At 33.5% G+C, this 22821-nt stretch overlaps 1 protein-coding gene across 1 annotated transcript in view; it reads right to left on the bottom strand.

Moving 5' to 3' along the window:
* Positions 1-4398: 4398 nt before the first annotated feature.
* Positions 4399-22821, bottom strand: part of RSBN1L (round spermatid basic protein 1 like) — a 62823-nt gene continuing 44400 nt past the window's right edge. The window contains exons 4-8 of the mRNA XM_061197641.1: positions 16003-16140; positions 14210-14352; positions 10740-10907; positions 5527-5635; positions 4399-5437 (exon numbers count right to left, since the gene is read on the bottom strand). Coding sequence (XP_061053624.1) covers positions 4796-5437; positions 5527-5635; positions 10740-10907; positions 14210-14352; positions 16003-16140 — 1200 coding nt within the window. The 3' untranslated portion in view covers positions 4399-4795. The remainder of the gene's footprint in view (positions 5438-5526; positions 5636-10739; positions 10908-14209; positions 14353-16002; positions 16141-22821) is intronic.

Raw genomic sequence — 22821 nt, 5'->3', positions numbered from 1 at the left:
GAGACCTAAGGGGAAGAACCATAGAGACTGCCTTAAACAATGGTGGAGAGGTAAAAGAAGCCATCCGAAGAAACAGAAAACAACAACAACAAAAAACCCCACAACAGGTCATGTAGAGTTTTAATGAGTAAATGATTGATAACAAGTGTTACAAGGGTTAAACAGAAGTATTAAGAAACGCACCGACTGGATTTGGTAGTCAAAAGGTGACCACTGAGAGAATCACTTCAGCTAAAAGGTTAAATTTGAGGATTAAAGTGAAATTGTAGTGAGATGAGGAAGTGAAGCAGACAGATTTCTAAGAACTTTGTCAGTCAGGAAGACGGACGGAACAAGAGCATAAAAGTCATACTCAAGGTTTTTTGGTTTTTTTTCAGACAGACTTATTTTTCACATAACAAAATTTCATCTGAAGAAGAAACTTGACAGAGCGGGGTGGGGACTGAACTGTCTAAATAAAAATTTAAACACTATTATGCAAAATATTTGCAACTATGTTGACTTGCGAGTCTGCACACTTAGTAGTAGTCAGTAGTACAATAGCAATGAACTTCATAGGAAAGTGTAAAGATTTAACATTTTCAAGACATAAATGCATAAATTCTAAACTTCAAAATGTACTGAAGGATCCAAAGTTCTCATATTTTAATAGTGCAGTTCTTGGAAGGTAGATAATGGTAATAAAGCATACGAGTAGTAATTTTTAATTTCTAGTTAACACAATTCTGTTTCCCACATTTTGTTCTCAGGTCATTCACATTCCCTGATTGGGTCTGAAATCCTGAAGGGAAGATAACCTAAAATGCAAGATGTTTTCCCCCTCCTTTCCCTGCTCTCCCAGTAGAAATATGATATACAACGCCTGTAAACTTAAAAAGGAAAGACATCTCTGCTTTTAGGTTCCTGGTGCTTAACATTTTAGAAAGCTGTCACTCCCATCTGCAATATGCAGTGGGTTACAGGAAAAACTGAACAGAAAAGCCAGGACAGAGATAAAGGATGTTATACCTCTCCTGAGTTGTCCTCTTAATTTTCTTATCTGAGGTATATTGCCAGAGCCAATCATATCAAACAGAACTCTTCAAAGAAATAGCACCTTCTAAAACCAGTAAAATTTTGTTTACATATCAAAGTAAACAGAAGGAAGAAAGATTAAGAAAGAGCTGTTCTACCACTCTAAAGATAAAACCCGTCATGTCACTTTTTACCAGCCTAGAAGTATTTTGAAAACAATGGTACTTTTGTCCTCTCCTCCTGGGATAAAAATAGTCATATCTAGAGGGAAGGGAGGCAATTTATCGTGCCATCCCAGCACCCATACCTTACTAGTTTAGCGACCTTGTTTAAGGTGATCTTTAATATTCTTCTCTGTTGGCATAAGTCAATTTTTGATATTTTTAAGAGTAAAAACAATTTTCAGATTGGGATCACTTTCAAGATCTTATGGTTTCTGTTGAAGATAGAGAAACAAGAATTTTTAAATATGACAAGATGAAAGTAAAATGTCAAATATAAGAAAATAATTACAAAACATGGAAAAAGATTATGGTTATCAATTTTAGTATTTATTGAAAAGGTGGAAGACAAGGAAAATTCCTCTCAAACTCCAAAAATAAATCCTGCACCTTCGCTAAAAATGCAAAATGAACTGAGATATTTGCTTTACATGACAATGAAACTATCCAAAAAATGACTGAATCCAAATTTACCAAAACAGTGCTAATCTGTTATTTACAAAGATGATCTTACCTGCCATAAGTATTTGGGAAAAACCTATTTTACACTCAGGAACACTAATGAAATACCTTGAAGACTTAATCCAAGAAATAAAATATTTCCTACCCTCCATGACCACCCCCCCCCCACAAAATTAAAGAATGGATTAAAAATGAATATATGCGGAAACAAACAGTATTTCCAATAACCTTATACACACACGCGCGCACAGGCACATGCACACACACACAGAGTGTTGTGCTAGATCAACCTAATCTTTATTTAAGGTCAACAGCTGTAGTGACAAAGACGATAATGAATATGGCTTTAGTAAAGTTTTCAACCAAATATCACAAATGCTTAATTCTTTTGATAGCTAACCAGCTAACCTGAGTATGGAATATATATTACTTAGCTAAAAGGATATGAACAAAAATAATTAAAAAGAAAAAAATCACTATAGCAGACACCACTGAGGTACCTTAGTTTTTTTTTTTGTAAAGGTCTGTATGGCAATTTAATAATTTACATAACAACTATTTATTCTATATAGTATAAGTTCACATAGAAACTGTATCTTAAGTGCTTCATTATTCTGGTCCAAGAAACTGGAAATAACAGAAAAAAAGTCCTGTTCAGATAAGAACTGGAATGTACTAACTAGGAAACCATTAATATAATACAATATTGAAATAAAAATTATTTGTATGTAACAAACGTAGCCAACAACTTCTCAGATTGCATCTGAAGAGAATTTTTAAATTATAACCCATAAGACAGGAACATAAGCATTACTCAAGGTGACAAGGCTGTATCTTGAAATCTGTGTTCACTGACTTGTATTTCACCTCCACAGAGATGTATGCATTTTACAAAACAATTAAAATTTCAAAATATGGAGAAGTTTGACTATAGGTTATATAGGAAACTACACTTAAAAGCGACCACTCTGGTTGTTTTAGGTATGTCTTTAAGTTAAAAGTTTAAGGCTCATATATTTTGGAGGGATACCCTAAAGACATTTTATTACAGTATGGTCTCATGCATCTATGTGTATGACACTGGAAAACTGGAGCTAAAACGAACCTTGTTAAATATGTTACCCTTCACTTAAAGAAAGAAAAACCTAAACATTTTTACCACATTCTCTCTCAATTTTCAATACTGGTTTGTTATAAACTTTTGTCTCCCAAAAAGGTAGGTGAAAATACATAAATTTAGCTAAAAATAGAAGATAAAGGTGGTGAGGAGCAGGATACGTAATATATAAAACAAAATCCCTATTTACATTTGCATGATTTATACTTTCCTTACGTCATGAAAATTCCTATGTTGCAAATATACTGATATTCTACAAACCACTGAGATTTCCTTACAATATTTGCCTACCCTTTTAAACTGGAGGCCACAAATGACATCATTGCTGCAATTTATTTTTTCTGGTGAAATGCCTCTAAGTAAGCTTCTCCCTAACCAGAGAGATAAGCAGTTTTATGGGTACCACAAAAGAGGCTGGAGCAGAAACCACTGAAAGTGAAATAGCAACACTAGCTCAAAAGGCAGTACAAAGAACCCCATTTGAAAGTAATCAACCGAAGTATGAGCCCAGAAAAATACCAAATTCAAGTAAAAGAAAATAGATTTGCAACCAGCAGAGTTCCTAACATCAAAGCATACACTGAAGACATTTGTTTGACTTTTAATTACAGTAGTGGAAGCAATCTGAAACAGTGCTAAAGTCCATTATTGAAGAGATTTGTTTTAATCATCTTTAGCTAGGCACTGGCAATCCTGTTTCCTATCCCAATTTTACTTTCTAGAGCTTCTTTTGAAAAAAGAAAAAAATACTCTAAGTTGTTTACCTTGCTAGGGTAGGGAGAGGGATGCTTAGAAAGATGAGGTAACAAATCTTATTTTGTTAGTTATCTCTCTGCATATGGCAGTTGAGTCACTGCTCTTATTTTAATATTTTGTATTTGCCATATTTTCCTCCTGTTCCTCAAGAAAAATGTAATAGAGGATTTTAACTGCTCAGAATTAAACTTTCTGTAACTGAACATTTTTTCTCAGCTACTATTAGGTATAGTATGGGTGCTGATTAGTAAGAAAATTTTCTCAACTTCTTATTCCATACACTACAAAGAAAATTCACGTTATAGGGCTATATAATCAGGTCACATAACTTCATTAGTTAAAGGGTTAAATATCACTAACTGACCTTGTTTCTCCCAACTTATAAAATTGTTTCTATTACCTAAACTGCTCTCTTAATGTTGCACATAAATATTTAAAAATGTATCCCAGGGAGTATAGGAAGTTTCACATATTCATCTTATTCAGCAATTTAAGAAGTTATGCAAAATATGATAACATATATATATATCCCCATACATACACACACACATATAAATATGCTTTCATAACTGAATCTTGGTTTTAAAAATGCTTGCACAGTGTGGGGAATTTAAATATTCACAAGATTTGAATACATACATTTGCACTCCATTAGCACTCTAAGTGGATATACCAGCAGAAACATAATAGATCAAATAAATGATTTAACTGAATTGTCAGTTTAGTGGGGTTTTTTTGCAGACCCAACAGAAAACATATTATTATGAACCTTTATTAAGTGGCTCACATTTCAGTATAAATCACCTAAAAAGATTTTTTAAAAGCTATTTACACTACAGTGCTGACACATTTAAAATGAAAAAAAAATCAGTATAAATAAGCTCTATGGAAAAGCCTTAAATTGTCAAAAAAGAATTCTGGCTCATATTACAAAATATATATATATATGTTAATGTCAGCTCTATTCTAAAACCTACAACTCCAACTCAAATGATTTTCTTAAAGACTCCTTTTGTTTAAACCTGCAATGTTTACAGTGCATCTGGCCCTAAGTGCTTTGATACTTCACAGTTATGGACAGGCACTGAGGAATGTTACAAAGCTACATAAACTATAATTTGTAACAGACTTGGGAGCAAGTTCTTGGCTTGCTTTCAGAATTCATGAATCTTTATTACATTATTAAGTTTAAGAAAAAAAACAATTTTAAATGGTATATACAAATTTAGCACAAAATGTTATCATCTTTTCTCTCTTGATTTGAATGTGTTGAACTATGTTGCCTTGTATCAACTAGACTTATGAGACTTCCAGGACACATTTCTTCCTTTAAATCTTTGTTGCTATTTTCAAATTTAGAGTCCACATCAATCTTAAATTCTGTAAATTGAACATGATCCAATTTTGCTTTAACATTCTTGCCATCCATATTATTTGGTGCTCCAGTCTTTTCAGGAATATAAACATTCACAGGTTCTTCCTTGACTCTTACAGATGCAATAGGTTCATGTTTAATCTGCTGTAATTCATATTTAGAATGAAGTTTGTCTGAAAAAACAGAATCCAAGGAGGTTTTGCTTACAGCACAAATCATGCTGTCAGTGTGAGGTCCAAGAACTGATGATGTGGAATCTGGTGACGTGCGTGTTTCATGAGTAACTGTATTCTGAGCAGTGTCCTCCTCTGAGTGATATAACTTGAGACGAACATGCCATGCTAAACTGCATACAGCTGAAACTGTCTTGAACTGATGAACAACATTCCTCGGAATAAAATAAATGTCATTATCATACAGCTGAATCCTGGCATAGCGAATGCCTTCCCTCCTCAGTTGATTAAGTTTTGCATCATCAACCCACTGGACACACTAAAATAAAACAAAACAAAACAAGAAATACCAATAAGTCTTTTCCACAATAAAAATTAAATTGAAGGTAATAATAGTTTAAAATATACCTGGGACAGTGGAGGTTCATGTAAATCTAACTGCATTCGCTGAACTACTTCTAAGAAATCTTCAGCATGAAAACAAATTACATCTTTGGTTATTCGGGGTTGATCAGGCCTAAAAAAGAACATGAGACAATGAAGAGTCTGCCATTAACGTTTCACTCTGCTAAGTCCTTATTAAATTCAAAGCAAAAATACTTTATGGTCAAAACCAAAGTATTATCTTAGAAATAAACTGTAATTAGAAGACCACTTTACATATTTAAACAAAGGGATAACACCATGAGTTTCAACCTAAATATGGATAAAAACTCATTTTATTATTTATACACACACACACACACACGTTTTGGTATAGCAGAGCAGAAACTTTATTCATTAATCAAGGAATGGAGAAGGGAGAGCTCATGCTCTAAAAACACCTTCTCCCTGAAAGGAGAAGAGTAAGGGAATTTTAAGGGGTAGGAGGCAGACATATCATCAGGGCTCTTGCAAAGGGGTGGGGATTTCCAGGAGCAGCCTCACCTCATTTTATTATAGCTATGTGTAACCATATTTTGAAAAATTAAATTGACTTGAATTGGTTAATTATGCAAATCAAAAAACTAAGTGTTTAGTCTTAAAGTTAAGACTTTAACTTAAAGTCTTTAATTTGTTGTCAATACTTCAACAAATTAAGTGCTAAATTAAAAATACTACATAATATAAAATTTAGAGGTAAATATAGGGGGAAAGGAATACATTCTTTCAATACAGACATATATAACTGCAATGACACCAAAAATCCCTAAATAACTCCTAAAAATTAAGAGACATTCATTAGAAATGTACTTATAAAATAAACTGTTACCATCCTACTTGCTGAGATTAATAGAGTCTTTAAATATAATTCTAAAAAAAATCCCCAAATTCTTCAATTAATTAAGAATATACAAATACATGTTTATAAAAGATGCTCAAAATGGATTTTGGAATAAAATCCCAAGCAACATAAATACCAACCCCCCCGCCCCAAAATCATACCAAGGCAAATCATAACCAAATTTTAAAAGACCAGTGATAAAATCTAAAACTCATGCATCACATTAATATACAGGGAAGGAGGGTAAGAATGATTGCAGGCTTCTCATCAGAAACAATGCAAGCCAGAAGAGAGCACACTATCTTTAAAGTATTGAAAGAAAAAGTCAGTCTAGAATTCTATAACCCCCAAAATATCCTTAAGAAAGTGTGAAATAAAAACATTTTCAGACAAACAAAAACTGAGAGAATCTGTCACCAGAAGACCAGTACAACGAAGAATGTTAAAGAACTTCTTCAGGCTGAAGGAAAATGATATTTAGATGAAAATGTAGATCTATTCAAAGGAATGTAGCGTGCAAGTAATAGTAAATATGAAAGATATTTTATTCTCATCTTAAAAATCTCTTCAGAAATAATTCCTTAATGCCAAAGAAAGCAACATATTTGGGGCAGATGGTTATAGCATACATAAAGCAAAATGTATTAATAATAATTAGCACAAAGGCCATAAATGGGAGCAGGGAGAGATGGCAGTATACTATTGAAAGTTCTTACACATTACATAGCAGGTATAATATTATTTGAAGGCACACTATGATAACTTTAGAGTAACCACTAGTAAACAAATAGTGGAGGTATAATGAAACGTTAAAAAAGGTAAGAAAGAAAAGTGGGGATGTTATAAAGCAGAAACTAACACGCCATTGTAAAGCAATTATACTCCAATAAAGATGTTAAAAAAAAAAAAGTTAACCTGAAAAAAAAAAAGTGGGGAAAAGGAATGAACTGACATATTAATAATATTGAGTCTTTCAATCCATAAACAAGGTATATCTCTAACATTTCTGTAAGTCTTATTTAATTTTTCTCATTGGTGTTTTGTAGTTTTCAGTATGTCATTTATTTAAAAAATATATCTCTAAGTATTTCATAATTTTTATGTTTTTATAAGTTGGCATTATTTTTCTTTTCATTTTCAAAATGTTTCAAAGTGTTTATTGCTAATATATAGAATTAAAATATATACAAGTGACTTTTCAATATTGTCTTATCTTGTGACTTAGATAAATTCTAGTACTTCTTTTGTAGACTTAGAACTATCTCTATACACAATTATTTTGTCTTACTCTAAGACCCTGTAATTCCATTTCTATGCATTTACTGAAATGAAATGAAATTATATGTGCACACAAAGGCTTGAAAGGGAATGTTCATAAGAGCTTTATTCATAAAAACCCCAAACTGGAAACAATTCAAATGTCTATCATCAGGTGAATGGATAAATCAATTGTGATGTATCCATACAATGACATACCACTCAGCAACAAGAAGGAAACTAATAAACATAACAATATAGATGAATGTCAAAAACATTATGCTGAGTGAAAGAAGTCAGGCAACATACGATTCTATTTAAATGAGATTCTAGACTAGGCAATACTAACTTATAAAGACAGAAAATAGATTTATAGATGTCTGGAGCTGGGGTAAGAATGGGGGGAGATTAACTGCCAAGGTATATGAAGGAAACAAAATGTTCTATATTTTAGTTGTGGTAATGGTAACATGGCTGTATAAATGTGTCAAAACACATCAAACTGTACACTTATAACAAGCGTGTGTATTACTGAATACAAATTATACTTCAATAGTTGATTTTTCAAAAAACTGGATTTCAAGAAGCAACCTTAAACATATAAATCTATGTGAATTCTATCTTCCTAATACTAAAAAGTGATATAAAATTGATCAACATTTCACAAGTCTATCTAGTTTAAGATTTCTTTGTAGTCTCTATCAATCCCAGTCCTTTATCTCAAATTGGTGTTAAGCCTGGCTCTAAGATAAAGTCAAGAATCTTGGACTTCCCTGGTGGCGCAGTGGTTAAGAATCTGCCTGCCAATGCAGGGGACATGGGTTCAAGCCCTGGTCTGGGAAGATCCCACACACCATGGAGCAATGAGCCCGTGTGCCACAACTACTAAGCCTGTGCTCTAGAGCCGGTGAGCCACAACAACTGAAGCCCGCACGCCTAGAGCCCGTGCTCCACAACAAGAGAAGCCACTGCAATGAGAAGCCCACGTGCCGCAATGAAGAGTAGCCCCCGCTCACTGCAAATAGAGAAAGGCTGCGTGCAGCTATGAAGACCCAACAGAGCCAAAAATAATAAATAAAAAAATTAATTAATTAATAAAAAAAAGAATCTAATACTCTAATGCCTAATGTCTCCTTGAGAAAAAGAGCAGAACTCAAAACACTAAGATAAGGAGAACACTAAGAGAAAGCACCAATTTCCTTAATATAGCTTAATTTAACAGCAAGAAATAACAATAAAGGGATCATAGACCACGTTTGCATCAGAGCCATGAAACCCTCTTAAAGCATCAACCAAATTATTTTCTTACCATCTTTAATACTAAGAGATTAAAGCAGCATTGGTATAGAAAGCAAACTGTATTTTACAATACTGAGAAAACTCATAGCTAGCAACATCTCATTCCAAAATCTGTCTCAAATTAAATCTGGCCACCTAATATATTCATACTTTGACAACAGTCTTTTTCACTGTGAAATTGCTAGCTTCAAGTGTTTTTTCATTCAGTAACTATTTATAGGGAACTATGATGGGCCTGTGAAGGACAGGACACAATCTCTAACATCAAATCACATATAAAGTGGAGAAGAAAGCATATACCAACAATAATTTAAAGGAGCTTAAGAGAGATTTAAACAAAGTTAAGGCCAAGAAGCAAGAATATTTATCTCTGAAAAAAAAAAAATGTAACTATGTGGCTAACTTTAACAAATACTATCTATAAATCAGAGTTCACCCTAAATAAATTTTGATGCCACTCTTAAATCCTTTATACCAAACATTCAAGAAAAATCTCATTAATTTGAAACAGGGGTTTGTTGTAATGATTTCCAAAGAGATAAATTTGCCTTTACTCTTTGACAAAATTAGTATTTTAAACCAGATTATAGTAAGGAATTAGAAACTATATGGGAACAACCACAGATATTTGATAATTACCATTTAACTTAAACACAATTATAAATTATTATTATTGAATTATAAGCTATTAATGTCATTTTCCTAAGGACCTCTTAGGGTTAGTTCAGTACTAGTTATTTTGTATATCTGAAATTGATAAAGCTTCATTTATGTTAAGAAAGAAGGTCAGTTTACAGTGGCCTCCCCACTCAGTATTAATTTATAAAATATTACTTTAAATTTTCCCTTTTGAATAAAGGGTCAATCTTGTATTCACAGCCCCTGAAAAAATTTCCTTGTATAGAAAATACAGGCAATATTTTTCACATCATCTTAGGAATCTATGCAACAATACTGACATTTTATACTTTCAGAATTAAAAACAGTTTCTTTTTACTTAGAAAAATTTCTTGCATACTTAGTATCCAATTCAACTGCTTTAATAAGCAAAACAGCATATTCCATCTTAAGTTTCATACCCAAACAATACTCAATTTGAAAACAAAACCTAACTGAGCAAAGTTATCTTACAGTATAAATATAGCTTTGCTCTATGATAAATGGAAATTTTTTTAATGTATGGGATGACCACCTCTAAGTATATTATCCATTTTCATTAAGAAAATTATCCATTCTTCTAATCTATCAAAAGAGTCAGTGAAACTTCCAAGCAAAGCCAGAAAAAATTAATATAGTAAGGTAAACAAACACTTAGTAGATACCAAACCTTAGAAAGATAGCAAGTTAAAACAGTATAAAGAAAAAACACAAGAATCTGGAGTCAGTTCTGAAATCAGACTCAGCTCTACCACTTATTAACTATATGACTATGACAACATTACTTGATAGTCCTGAGCCTCAGTCTCCTTGTGCAATAAATACGGGCCTAAAAGTAGAGAAAATTAACTGAACATTTGTAAATGGGCATACAATAAGCACCAAGTGAACCTTAGGTTTTCCATTACCTTAGATAAGACAACTGTTTTCAACTCTAGTCACGTAGAAAATGAAACTACTTCAGTCAAGCCCAAAAGATAAATCTAGATTCTAGCAATTGAAAATCTTCTTTAGTACAATTATACAACTAGGATATCCAAATACAGGGGAAAATGAAACTTTTTCCCCCACAGTAAGAAGAATTACTGAAAAACTTCCCAAGAAAAATTTTAGAAGCCATTAAATAGCAGTAGTTAATATATACCACTCTCCACAGTGCACAGCCTTCAACACTCCAACAGCAGCTGTAGTCTGTCGTTCAAAACCTTGTCCTATATGATCTGCATGAGCTCTTGTTCTGTCTTCAAAGAGCATCTCACGAGGCTCACTAGTTCGAGGTAGGTACTGCAGGTTTTTTATCTCATTGGTAGTTCTGTTAAAACAAAATTATATATATAAAGAGACAGAGAGAGGCACGCTTATGTATATTAAGGCTTAATTGCCTTCAAACATTTGTCTTCATGTACTGACAGGTTTAACTTTTTTATATGCATTAATAGTTACAGAACACCTACTCTGTGTCAGGCACTATCTAGGCACTGGAGCTACTGAACAAGACAGTAGTGAATAAGACAGACAAGTTCCTTACTCTCGTAGGAGTTTATATTCTAGTGAGAGATAGACCAAAAAATAAACAGCAAGAAAACACTAGGCAATAAGTGCTTCCATAAAACATGCACGGTTCATTGAAGGTAAGGGGAAAAAAAAACACTTTAGCTCCACCCTGGAGGACAGACATCTCCCACTGGGCCTCTCCTCCACCGCTCACCTTCTAGAATCCATATGCATACAGAAGCTGCTGACTACTTGGCCTCACTCACTGCAGAAACCCTCTCCAATTTTGCTGCAGAAGGGGAACTGGGTGAGAAGAATTTATTTTGGGAGTCATCATCTTATTTATTCTCCCTGTATGATTTTTCTGTTGCTTCCAGAGACAAATCAGGATTGCCCCCATTGTCTTCTCGTCTCATCCTAGTCTATCCCCTAGGATCACTCTTCCTTTTTGGTTCTCTAACTTCCCACCCTCAATCTCTACTACTTTACTACTCTTTGTGCACTCTTTTTTTAAAAAATTTATTTATTTATTTTTGGCTGTTTTGGGTCTTCGTTGCTGTGCGCGGGCTTCCTCTAGTTGTGGCGAGCGGGAGCTACTCTTCATTGCAGTGCACGGGCTTCTCACTGCGGTGGCTTCTCTTGTTGCAGAGCACGGGCTCCAGGCGTGCAGGCTTCAGTAGTTGTGGCACGCGGGCTCAGTAGTTGTGGAGCATGGGCTTCGTTGCTCCACGGCATGTGGGATCTTCCTGGACCAGGGCTCGAACCCGTGTCCCCTGCATTGGCAGGCGGATTCTTAGCCACTGCGCCAGCAGGGAAGCCCCTCTTTGTGCACTCTTGTCTTACAGTTTTATATAAACTTTCACACAGACACACACACAATGCTTTAACATACTTTTTTGCTGTTTGTGATTAATGTTTTACAGGTATTAGAAAGCTAGATGATGATGTTGCTTTCTGTGGAAAGCTAACAGGCTTTCAAACCAAGTCTGGTCTCATTATACCACATTCTAATGAATTAAGACTTTATTAAAGCATTTGGCACAGTGCCTAGGGCAGTGTTGTCATTAGTTGGTCAGACTATAACGTGATGTGAAACGACCACATATACCATGGATTGTAATCCCTGAGGATTACAAGTTCCTCAAGGGGCTGGTGAACTCCTTTAAATTACATGGAAAAGTTTGTATATATCTGCATTATTCTAGGGAGAGTCTTTCAGATTCTCAAAATGATTTGTAAATCCAAATTAAGAATCACTGAGATACACACCAAGTTTACCATTTACTACCAACTTAAAAATTAACTTGTAAAAATTTCATTGAACCAAAATTTATTTATTAAACAGGCACTCTGTTTAGGTGCTAGAGACACATTAGTAACAAGCACAACATTGTCCCTGCCCTCATATAACCTACATTTTACTCTATGACCATTTCTCCCTGTTCTGTTTTTTCTTTTTAAATTTATAACCAGTGAGACCATCTTTAGACATCTAAAAAAAGTATTATCTCCCCCAGGATCACCCACTCCATTCCCATCAATGTTAAGCTAGTGTACATTCTTCTACACTTTCCTCTGTGCTTACATAAATATACTCTTATACATGTTTTTTTTAATTTATTTTCATAAAGACAGAATCATACTGGACATATACTCTACATTTTGCTCTTTTCAAGTGTCATGGATATCCAGCTCAACAGACAAAATTTCATATTATGAAATTAACTATTTCACCACATTCTTTAACAGGAATGTACCAAAATGTATTCAACCATTCTCCTGTTAATGGACATTCAGACCATTTTAAAATTTATCTCAATATAATAAATGCTGCAATTAACATTCTTATACATTTACCTTTAGTGCTTTTATTTCTTGGGACAAATTCCCAAAAGTAGGGGTCCTGGTTCAAGGAGTATATATATGTTAAACTTTATGAGCTATTTTAGATTACTTCTAAAAAATGATTACAGAAGCTCACCCATCGACCAATAATATATATTACCCTGTTTCCTCACGTACCTACCAGCCTGTAATATGCTCGCTCTGTTAATAATTTTTGCCAATGTAATGGGTAAAAATAATATCTCATAATTCTTTTAATATATACTTAATATACAATCGACTACCTGGGGCCTATTTTTCTATTGGGTTGTTTTACATTTTTCTTCTCAATTTAGAAATGCTCTTTGTATATTAACTTTAGTCTGTCACATGTTACAAATGTTTTAGTCCAGTCTATCATAGTTTTGAACTTTGTTGTTTATGTCTTTTCTCTCACAAATAGTATTATCATTGTATTTTTTAATCTTTGCTTAGGAAGATCTCTCCTAAGCTTAAGCATTTTATTCTAATATTTTTATTTTTTACTTATTATGTTCAAATCCCTTACTTCTTGTATAACATTGGGGTTATGGCTTTGTTTTCCTTCAAATGGACTCCCATTTATGCCAGCATTATTCATTAAATAAATTTTTCTTTTCCCACTTATCTCATTAAGTTCCCAATATACTTTGATCTGTTTGTGTACTCTATCCTATTCCAATGATCTTTTTGAGCTTTATAGTACTTTTTAATATCGAGTAAGACAAGGTCCCCCTCATACTTATCTTCTTTTTCACAGCTTTCTAGACTGACTTTATTTATTCTTCCTCATGAACTTTAAAATTATTTTATCCAGTGCTGGAAGTGTGAGTCCATTTGTAATGCTAAAAATTCCAAAGAACTATCATTTTTGTCCAATCCAGAACATAGATCTAAACATTTGTTTAGATCTTATTCTATATCCTTTATAAGATGTTTTAGTTTTCTTAAAATGAATATTATTTAAATTTATTTCTGAATATTTATTAAATTTATTCCAAAACAGTTTATGCCTCTGTTGTGAATGATATTTTTTCCATTCCTAGTTACAATTTATTGTCATTTGCCTACATTTTTCATGTTTTATTTATATTTGATACTTATAAGAAATTATATCAGCATGTGTAACCATTTTTGAACTTACATTTCAATTACACTCTAAATTTTCCCTTCCTTCTTCCTCCAAATGTCAACAAATATATACATACCAATGCACAAATACCCATCCCCAGCAAAAAACATTTATATCCAACATACCTTTTCCTTTTAAAAGGTGACTTTGGCATATCAGCCACAGGGATCATTTGTTCTCCCGGGCGTACCCACATGATGGGACCATCATCACTATCTTTTCGACTCTCTAATTTTAGACTAGATAGTGTCCCCCATGGCAGTGTACACTAGAGGCAAATAATTACAGAGAAATTAATTATTTTTAAAATGTATCTTCAAATATACATTAAAGACTATTGTCCCCTTGACAAAATTTCATATATACATTTAAAATACATACCTATTTTAAATATATTCATACATACTCATAAATTTTCCTTCATAATATTCTATTTCAAACACAACAAGAGAGTAATTATTCTTGGATGGTTTCCTCCACTTCCCCAACCCTGCCAGAGGTATGATTCACTGTATTTATCATTTATTATTCTTCCTTCTACCAAATATATGGGTCATATGATGTTAATTAGTTGGCAAAATAAGTGTCTTCCATGAGAATCTATAAAAATGAACAACTGAGTTTAAAAAATGGATACCTCAAATAAAAGGGGGGGGGGGATATACCTCTGATTAGTTATAATCAAAACCTAACAAAACAAAAAGGAAAACTAAACCAAAATCAAAATTTATTTCTGTGTAGTAGTTTCTTGAAAAGGTTGCTGGTCTAAAAGCAGGAATTAACATCTTTGAAAAGAAAAGAGAAATGACCAAGGGCCACTATCCATGGAATGGTGACAAAATGGGTATTTTTTTAAAAACCATACCCTCTTTTCAAAAAGGGGAGCTTGTCAAATTAAATTTCTCCAGAAAGAATGCATTTAGCTCATTTGCTTTTAAAATTAACATCTGAAACATAAATATTTAAATGACGGTGTTTTTAAAATAGCACTCAAAATAAATGCAACCAAATTCCATGTCACTAGTTGGGAGAAACAGACAAGGAACCAAAGGTTTAAAAGGAACAAAAAAGGAAATAAAAGGGGAATGGAGGAGGGTGAAAAAGAAAAGGAAGAAAAAGATATATATACACATATAGACTAGAAAATTGAGCATGCAGAAGTGAAAAAAGAAGAGATGTTTAACAGATTATGTGGCAAATACTAGAGATAAACTGATCTTGTCACATTTTGACCTTTGAATTACTGATTAAATAACTGACCTAACTACATAGATGAGAGATTTTTCTTTCATTAGGATAGCCCCAGCCGCCCATAAGAAGAAATATTTTCTGGAATGCAGAGACTGTTGGGAAAAAAAAAAAAGAAAACAGAATCTGGCTAAAAATCATTTAAAGAATTTAAAGGGGCCTTAAAGCTGCATAGTTTAAATACCTTATTTTATGGATGAGGAAACTGAAGCCCAGAAAGTTTAAACGGCTTGCCCAACCCAGCTAGGATCTCCAAGATTGAAATACAGTTATATAACTTCCCAGGCCAGTTTTCCACAAACCCAAACTGCCATTCCCTTGTCCTGAACACTTTAATTTAGTAGGCATCCTTCCTGTACCTCTTAAATCCTCTGGCACTCAGTTTATAAAAAGCTGATAAACGGATGGAACTTATTTTCCTAAAGTGGCAGCTACAGGCAAGTGTTATTTTCTGGTCCACCACTTAGCTTTGCCATTAAAATTAGTACCTGAGAAGTCACACACACACACTACACAAGAATTACTTCTACTTTGTCATCTCTTCCTTTCCTTCCTTATAATTCAAATGAAATCAAAGTTTTTATAATTCTGAAACAGCCATGATCTGTTATCACTTGTAGCATGAAAGTAACTCCCACAACTTAGACTGCTTGATATTGTTTTCTCTTACTTTTAAAAATGGTGAATCTTCCAACATGTCAAGGAACTCAGGGAAGTAATCTCCCACTTCTTCATCTACCGCTCCCACCAAGCTGATTTGTCGCATTGGGCCAGCTCTATAAGTACCGTGAGAATACGTTCTTTTCACCTGAAGGATATGGATTTAATTAAGTTAAACATAAGATAATGCCTGTTATCACTGGATAACACTAAACTATGTTGTCTGAAAATATTAGAACATAATGTGTGGCAAGCAAAACAACAAAAAAAAGCCTTTCACAAACAGTAAAAAAAAATAAGGCACTTAAAAAAAAAAGAAAAAAGAAAAGATTGGCACAAAATCAAGCTATTTTACCTTCTCTAGCTATTCCTACACACTGCTTATGAAAACACAGTTGAGATAAACAGCGTAATTCCAGACAACTAACTATAATTTCTCCTTATAACAGAGGAGTTTACTATTTGATCTACAGTGCCACTGAAATTATATTCAGAAGTTCCTGTACCTATATTTTCCTAAATGGTTCATATCTTTTTGTCAGAATTTTCAAAAGTAGACCCTCTGAAAACGTTGCATTTAACCATCACCAGTAGTTTGTATGCCCAAAAGGCCACCAGGAATGATCTTCCCTTCTAGATCTTAGCATGTTAACTAGGATCCAGTTTACATTTTTCTGATGAAAATCTACTAGAGCTTGAGAACCAGAAGTCCTAGGTCCCAAATCTATCTACCTTTGCTATCTACCAGCTATGTGACCTCCAGAAATCACTTAAATTCCTTGAGTTTGAGTTTCCTTAACTGAAAAGATTTACCTCGGATTGCTGAAGAAAACAATAATTGTACAGTGTGAGCAAATGGGTATCATTTGAATATCAACCAAAATAAAACAACCTATACACCTCAAGAATCACTGGTACCTAAGTTTTCAAAAGCACATTTAAATCTTGCAAAGAAACCTCATATACTAACAGTAGTATATTTAAACAAGAGTATTTTTAAAGCAAAACAACTTCCTTTCATAAACAAACTTCAAGCAAAATCCTAATTATTTTTTTCTCTGGATTAGCCTTTGTGGCCACTAACTGTAGGGAAACTACACTGTCTCAGTTTGCCTGGGTCTATCCCAGTTTTAAAATGGAAAGTCCCATACCAGGCAAACCCAGATGGATGAGCTTTCATCACATCAGAGACACAGACTCTAAAATATTTTCATATCACAAGGTGAATTCCCACAATTGCAGCTGATACAGATAGTATTCTGTATCAATGTATTTAAGCCCCCACCCACATCAAAAACATGACAATAAAAGTTCTATCATAATAGAACATTTGACTAAAACATTAGAGAATTTTATTTTTAGCATAAAAAGCAAAACAGTGTAACAATGATACATTAATTCCTTAATAAATTTACCAGAATTCCAAGGTTAAGTTTTCATGAACTATCACAAATTCACTTCTCAGAACCATAAAACCTTGCTCCAATCCCCAAGTTACAAAAAAAGTTGGGGTCTGTGTCCCCATTTTGTACTCATGATCTGACCTTTTTCTTGTCTCCCGAAAGTTCCTAGCATCTCCAGTACTGTGAGAGCTAAAAGTTAAAATCTGACTCTACAACAATATTTAGGCTTTAGATGTTTAGATATACTAAGAGTACCGCAACAGGAAAATCAGTCATCACTACGCATTTCTGTAATTCAGTCTAACAAAGCTAAAAATATCAAGTTGAAGTTTAGCAAATTTATAAGAATTGATATCAATTCTGTTACGTGACTCTGAGTTTGTGGCTTCAGTTTTGGATCTGCAAATGGTCATGAGTTTTTGAGAGACCTCAAGACCATTCAGTGAAATCGAACACCTTCTATTGTAAAACACAAATTTACAAGTGCTTTGAAATATTCATTTGACTTACAAGTCACATTAGGTAATATTTCCACTTCATACAAATAAGTAAATTTTCTGTGCCTCAATCTTCTCTGTCTTGTTTAAACTTAGATAACTCATCTAAATTGTTAACCAGTTCTAACAAAGCCAGAATCAAGAAAGTCTTTGCCATCCAGCTGGTTCATTCTACTACATCAACTGAATACTTTGGGCAGTGACTCAATTATCAACATCAACAAGGATCAGCTGAATAATTTGGGCAGCGACTCAATTATCAACTAAATAATTAGGGCAGGGAGGAATGTTCAGTGAGGGGATCCTTCTAAAATACTAAGCACAACTGAATTTATGAGTTCTCGCAAAGAAATGGGTACTTTAAACATACTTTTAAAGCAAAAGTCAAACGCATATATGGTCTACTGGACTCTTTTTTTCCAAGAGAGTATGTGCAAGAACTAAATACATGCATACAAAAGATACACCAATAAAGAAAGAATGCTCTTTAATATGAATGTTAGGATTTAGGAGTCAGAGACAATCTACTCTGAGGAAATGTAAAGTCTGAAATTATAACAGTTTATTTAATAGGCAAAAACATGAAATAACTCATTTCTCAAATAACTGAAATAGATTTTGGAGTTCTACCTAGTGGTTGCCATGAAATTCAAATAACTACTTCCATTCTAAAAAACAAACAAACAAAAACCCTACTATAACAGTATTTAACTACAGAGAAGGGATAAATACAATTAATAATCAAAAAAACAGAACTAGTAGGACTTCCCCGGTGGCGCAGTGGTTAAGATTGCTCACTTCCAATGCAGGGGGCCTGGGTTCGATCCCTGGTCAGGGAACTAGATCCCACATGCATGCCACAACTAAGAGTTTGCATGCCACAACTGAGGAGTCCACGTGCTACAACTAAGGAGCCGGCAAGCTGCAACTGAAGAGCCCACCTGCCACAACTAAGGAGCCCGCCTGCTGCAACTAAGGAGGAGGCAAACCGCAACTAAGGAGCCCTCAAGCCGCAACTAAAGGAGCCTGCGTGCCGCAACTAAGACCCGGCACAACCAAATAAATAAATAAATATTTTTTTAAAAAAAACAAACCAGAACTAGTTATTAACAAGTTTAACATTCAGCCCTCTTAGAGTAAAATTTCTGTGTTTAAATGTTAAGTAAAAACATGTATCGTTCAGTAACAGAAAAAATGGGTAAAGCTTCTTGGGTGGTAATATTAAAGACAAATGACTTATAATTAAGTACTTAACTAACTTTGATTTAACCAGATGTTGCTATTTTAGGTTGGAATGATCATTTCATTGATTGAAGAGAACATTACTGACCTAGCCATCTCATTTCATTCAAATTACACCTTTACATTAATTTCCAAGTTTACAAATGTTGTTCTTTGTTTACAAGTAAAATAAAATGAAACAGTCTAAATATTAGAAATTTTAACACACAATAGACTAAATTAAAACAAATTTGACTTTTCCTCCTCTCCTATGTCTATTTTGAGGCTACCTAAAAGGAGGTTGTATCTTTTGATGATTTTTTTTAAAGTATATCCTATTAAAATTCATAAATATTTCAAAGGACATTTGGGAGAAACTGAATTTTAAAGAGTAAAGTAATACAGACTCTATTTGTTGGATTATAACCTTAAATATGGTATTTGAATCTTCATAGTTCTGGTCACCTCATGGCAAAATACATATATACTATATGTAAATTCACTTACACACATAATTTGCTATAATAAAATAAAAGCACAATTCTCTCCCCTTTTCACCAAAATGTGCTAGAAATGTAAAGTACATTCTGTTTGTCCACTATTAAAACCACAGATAGGGAATTCCCTGGAGGTCCAGTGGTTAGGACTCCACGCTCTCTCACTGGCAAGGGCCCGGGTTCAATCCCTGGCCGGGGAACTAAGATCTCGCAAGCCACTCAGTGCAGAAAAAAAAAAAAAACCCACAATTCCACTAAGTATGGTCTCTATATAAATTACATATACTTAGCTATCACGTTTAAAACAAAACAGCAATTTTCTTCTAAGACATTCATTCTCCAAATATTAAAGATAATAATCTGATGACTCAATAGGATGGATATAAATAAATTTAAAACTAAATTTTAAAAATTAATCAAAATCTTAGCTTGTGAAAGTAATTTGAATTTTAAAATACAGTATAACTCAATTAAAAAACGGGCAGACCTGAATAGACACTTTTCCAAAGAAGACATACAGATGGCCAACAGGCACATGAAAAGATGCTCAACATCACTAATCATCAGGGAAATGCAAATCAAAACCACAATGAAATATCACCTCACACCCGTCAAAATGGCTATCATCAAAAAGATCAAAAATAACAAATGTTGGAGAGGATGTGAAGAAAAGGGAACCCTTGTACACTGTTGATGGGAATGTAAATTGGTACAGCCGCTATGGAGAACAGTATGGAGTTTCCTCAAAAAACTAAAAACAGAACTACCATACGATCCAGCAATTTCACTCCTAGGTATATATCTGAAGAAAATGAAAACACTAATTCAAAAAGATATATGCACGCCAATGTTCATAGCAGCATTATTTACAATGGCCAAGATATAAAAGCAACCCAAGTGTCCAACACCAGATGAATGGATAACAAAGATGTGGTATATACCTACAATGGAATACTATTCAGCCATAAAAAAGAATGAAATTTTGCTATTTGCAACAACATGGGTGGACCTGGAGAATACTGTGCTAAGTGAAATAAGTCAGACAAAGAAAGATTAATACAGTATATTATTACTTATATATGGAATCTAAAAAGTGAAATGAATGAATATAACAAAAGAGAAACAGACTCACAGATACAGAAACAAAGTAGTGGTTACCTGTACGGAGGGGGTGGGGGGAGGAGGGAGGAGCAAGACAGGGGCAGGGAGTTAATAAGTACAAACTACTATGTATAAAATAAATAAGGTACAAGGATATAATGTACAGCACAGGGAATATAGCCAATATTTTTTAACAACTTTATATGGAGTATAATCTATAAAAATTCTGAAGCACTACTTTGTCACCTGAAACTAATATATTATAAATCAACTATCCCCCAATTAAAATAAACAAGCACACTGTAATGTAACTTTTAATTATATACCATGTAATACAACTTTCTAGATTAATAACCCAATACTTGAAACATATACTAAATCAGTTTGAACCATTAATTTAATGTTTCAAAAACGGAAAACTACACATAACAATGTATTCAAATTCAAAAAGTATATACTTCTTGATGAAACATATAGATACCACTTAAGTTGTTAAAAAAAATTACAAGAATATAATCCACACACTTTTCACAAAAACGTAAATAGTACTCCTTGATTTATGTGATACCTATTATACGGCAATATTATATAGCAAATAATCCAGTTTCCTCTATTACATGGAATAAAGGTAAATCTATAATAATCATAAGGAAAAAAGCCTCAATTCTCCAAAAATAATCTATCCAACAATTACAACTCAACAGCAGTGGGATGGGAGAAGGAAACAGATAAGAGTTGAAAGAATCTCTAAATAGTCAAAATTACTGTCACAAAGGCCATGATTCACAGAAGGATACTCTTCTTACATATATGTTTCTACACTAGGCATAATTCTAACTAACATCTAAAATCATAAAGGATAAGAAACCACAAGTTTAGAAGAGGAAGGAAGGGCAAGAGGTAAGCACAGCTGCAGCTCCCCTAGGTCATCAATATTATAATATCATAATGACAAGCCTAGACTGAAAATAAAGAGATAAGTTATGTTGTATATGCTCAGGAAAAGGATAAATCTTGGTCCTTACAACTGTATGCTTCCATTATCTAGAAAAACCACTAATCTGGACAATCTCACATCCTGATGATGCTTGACATGAAATTACTGTATTTGCTTCAGTAAACATTCATCACACTATCAGTTTTCTGATGCAGTTAAAAAATTAAATTGGAAATACCAAAAAATGTCACTGCTTTAAAACATATCCTATATGCTTCCTAAAAGGGAAATGTAGAGTTACAAAGAGGACACATATTGTTCCTCCCAATTTAGGTATACTTCTCAAAAAACACAATAAAAGACAGAAATGATACTTATTCATATATTTGCAAAAGCTGTTGACAGATGTAACATTTTTAATCTAAACCTCCCCTAGAGTCTCCCTACCCAGCAAAAACCCTACCACCATCATGACTGTATTTTCACATTTCCCTTCATTTATTCTCTATAAATGTTTTAAAGGGGGGGTGGGAGAGACTGGAGGGCAGGAAATAAAAGACTTCTTGAACCCTCTGCCAGTAAGTGTCAATAACAAAATCTCAGAAGTTTTGGTTAATGGGAAAAGAACTGTTACATTACGTTTAAACTAAACCCTATTCATTTTTCTTCACGTAAATAATCTTTAAAAAACAAAAACAAAAAACACAACCTTATGATTCTGAGTTTGGCTTGCTACAAAGAAAAAAGTAGCCTTTATGACAGGAAATACATTGCCAAAAGTAAATCTATAAGTCTCAATACTGCTTTCTCTTATTTTACTTATAAAAACTGCTGCAACAAGGGAAGCAAATATGGACACATGTAATTCAAAAAACCATGAGGAATGACTCACTTGAAATAATGCTGTTTCCCAAAATGTATTCCCTGAAGAGAGGATTCTATAGTCCAGCAAGTTTGGAAAACTCTTCCTGTTTGAGAGGTTCACCACACACTATTAAAGGCTAGGTTCTGAGAAGTCTCACAGTAAACAAACATAACTTATTTGGCCCAGTATTAGACAAACTATTTTGACTTCAAAACCTGTTTTTCTTATTTACTTGTTTTCTTTTAGTGTACCTATCAACATCCCAAGATAGTAAAAATTCCACAGAATACGTTATAAATACTTTATAC

Source organism: Eubalaena glacialis, chromosome 8 (genome assembly GCF_028564815.1).
Source record: "Eubalaena glacialis isolate mEubGla1 chromosome 8, mEubGla1.1.hap2.+ XY, whole genome shotgun sequence".
NCBI lineage: Eukaryota > Metazoa > Chordata > Mammalia > Artiodactyla > Balaenidae > Eubalaena > Eubalaena glacialis.
Note: the sequence above shows the minus strand (reverse complement) of the source record. Positions and strands in the feature narration are given on the sequence as shown.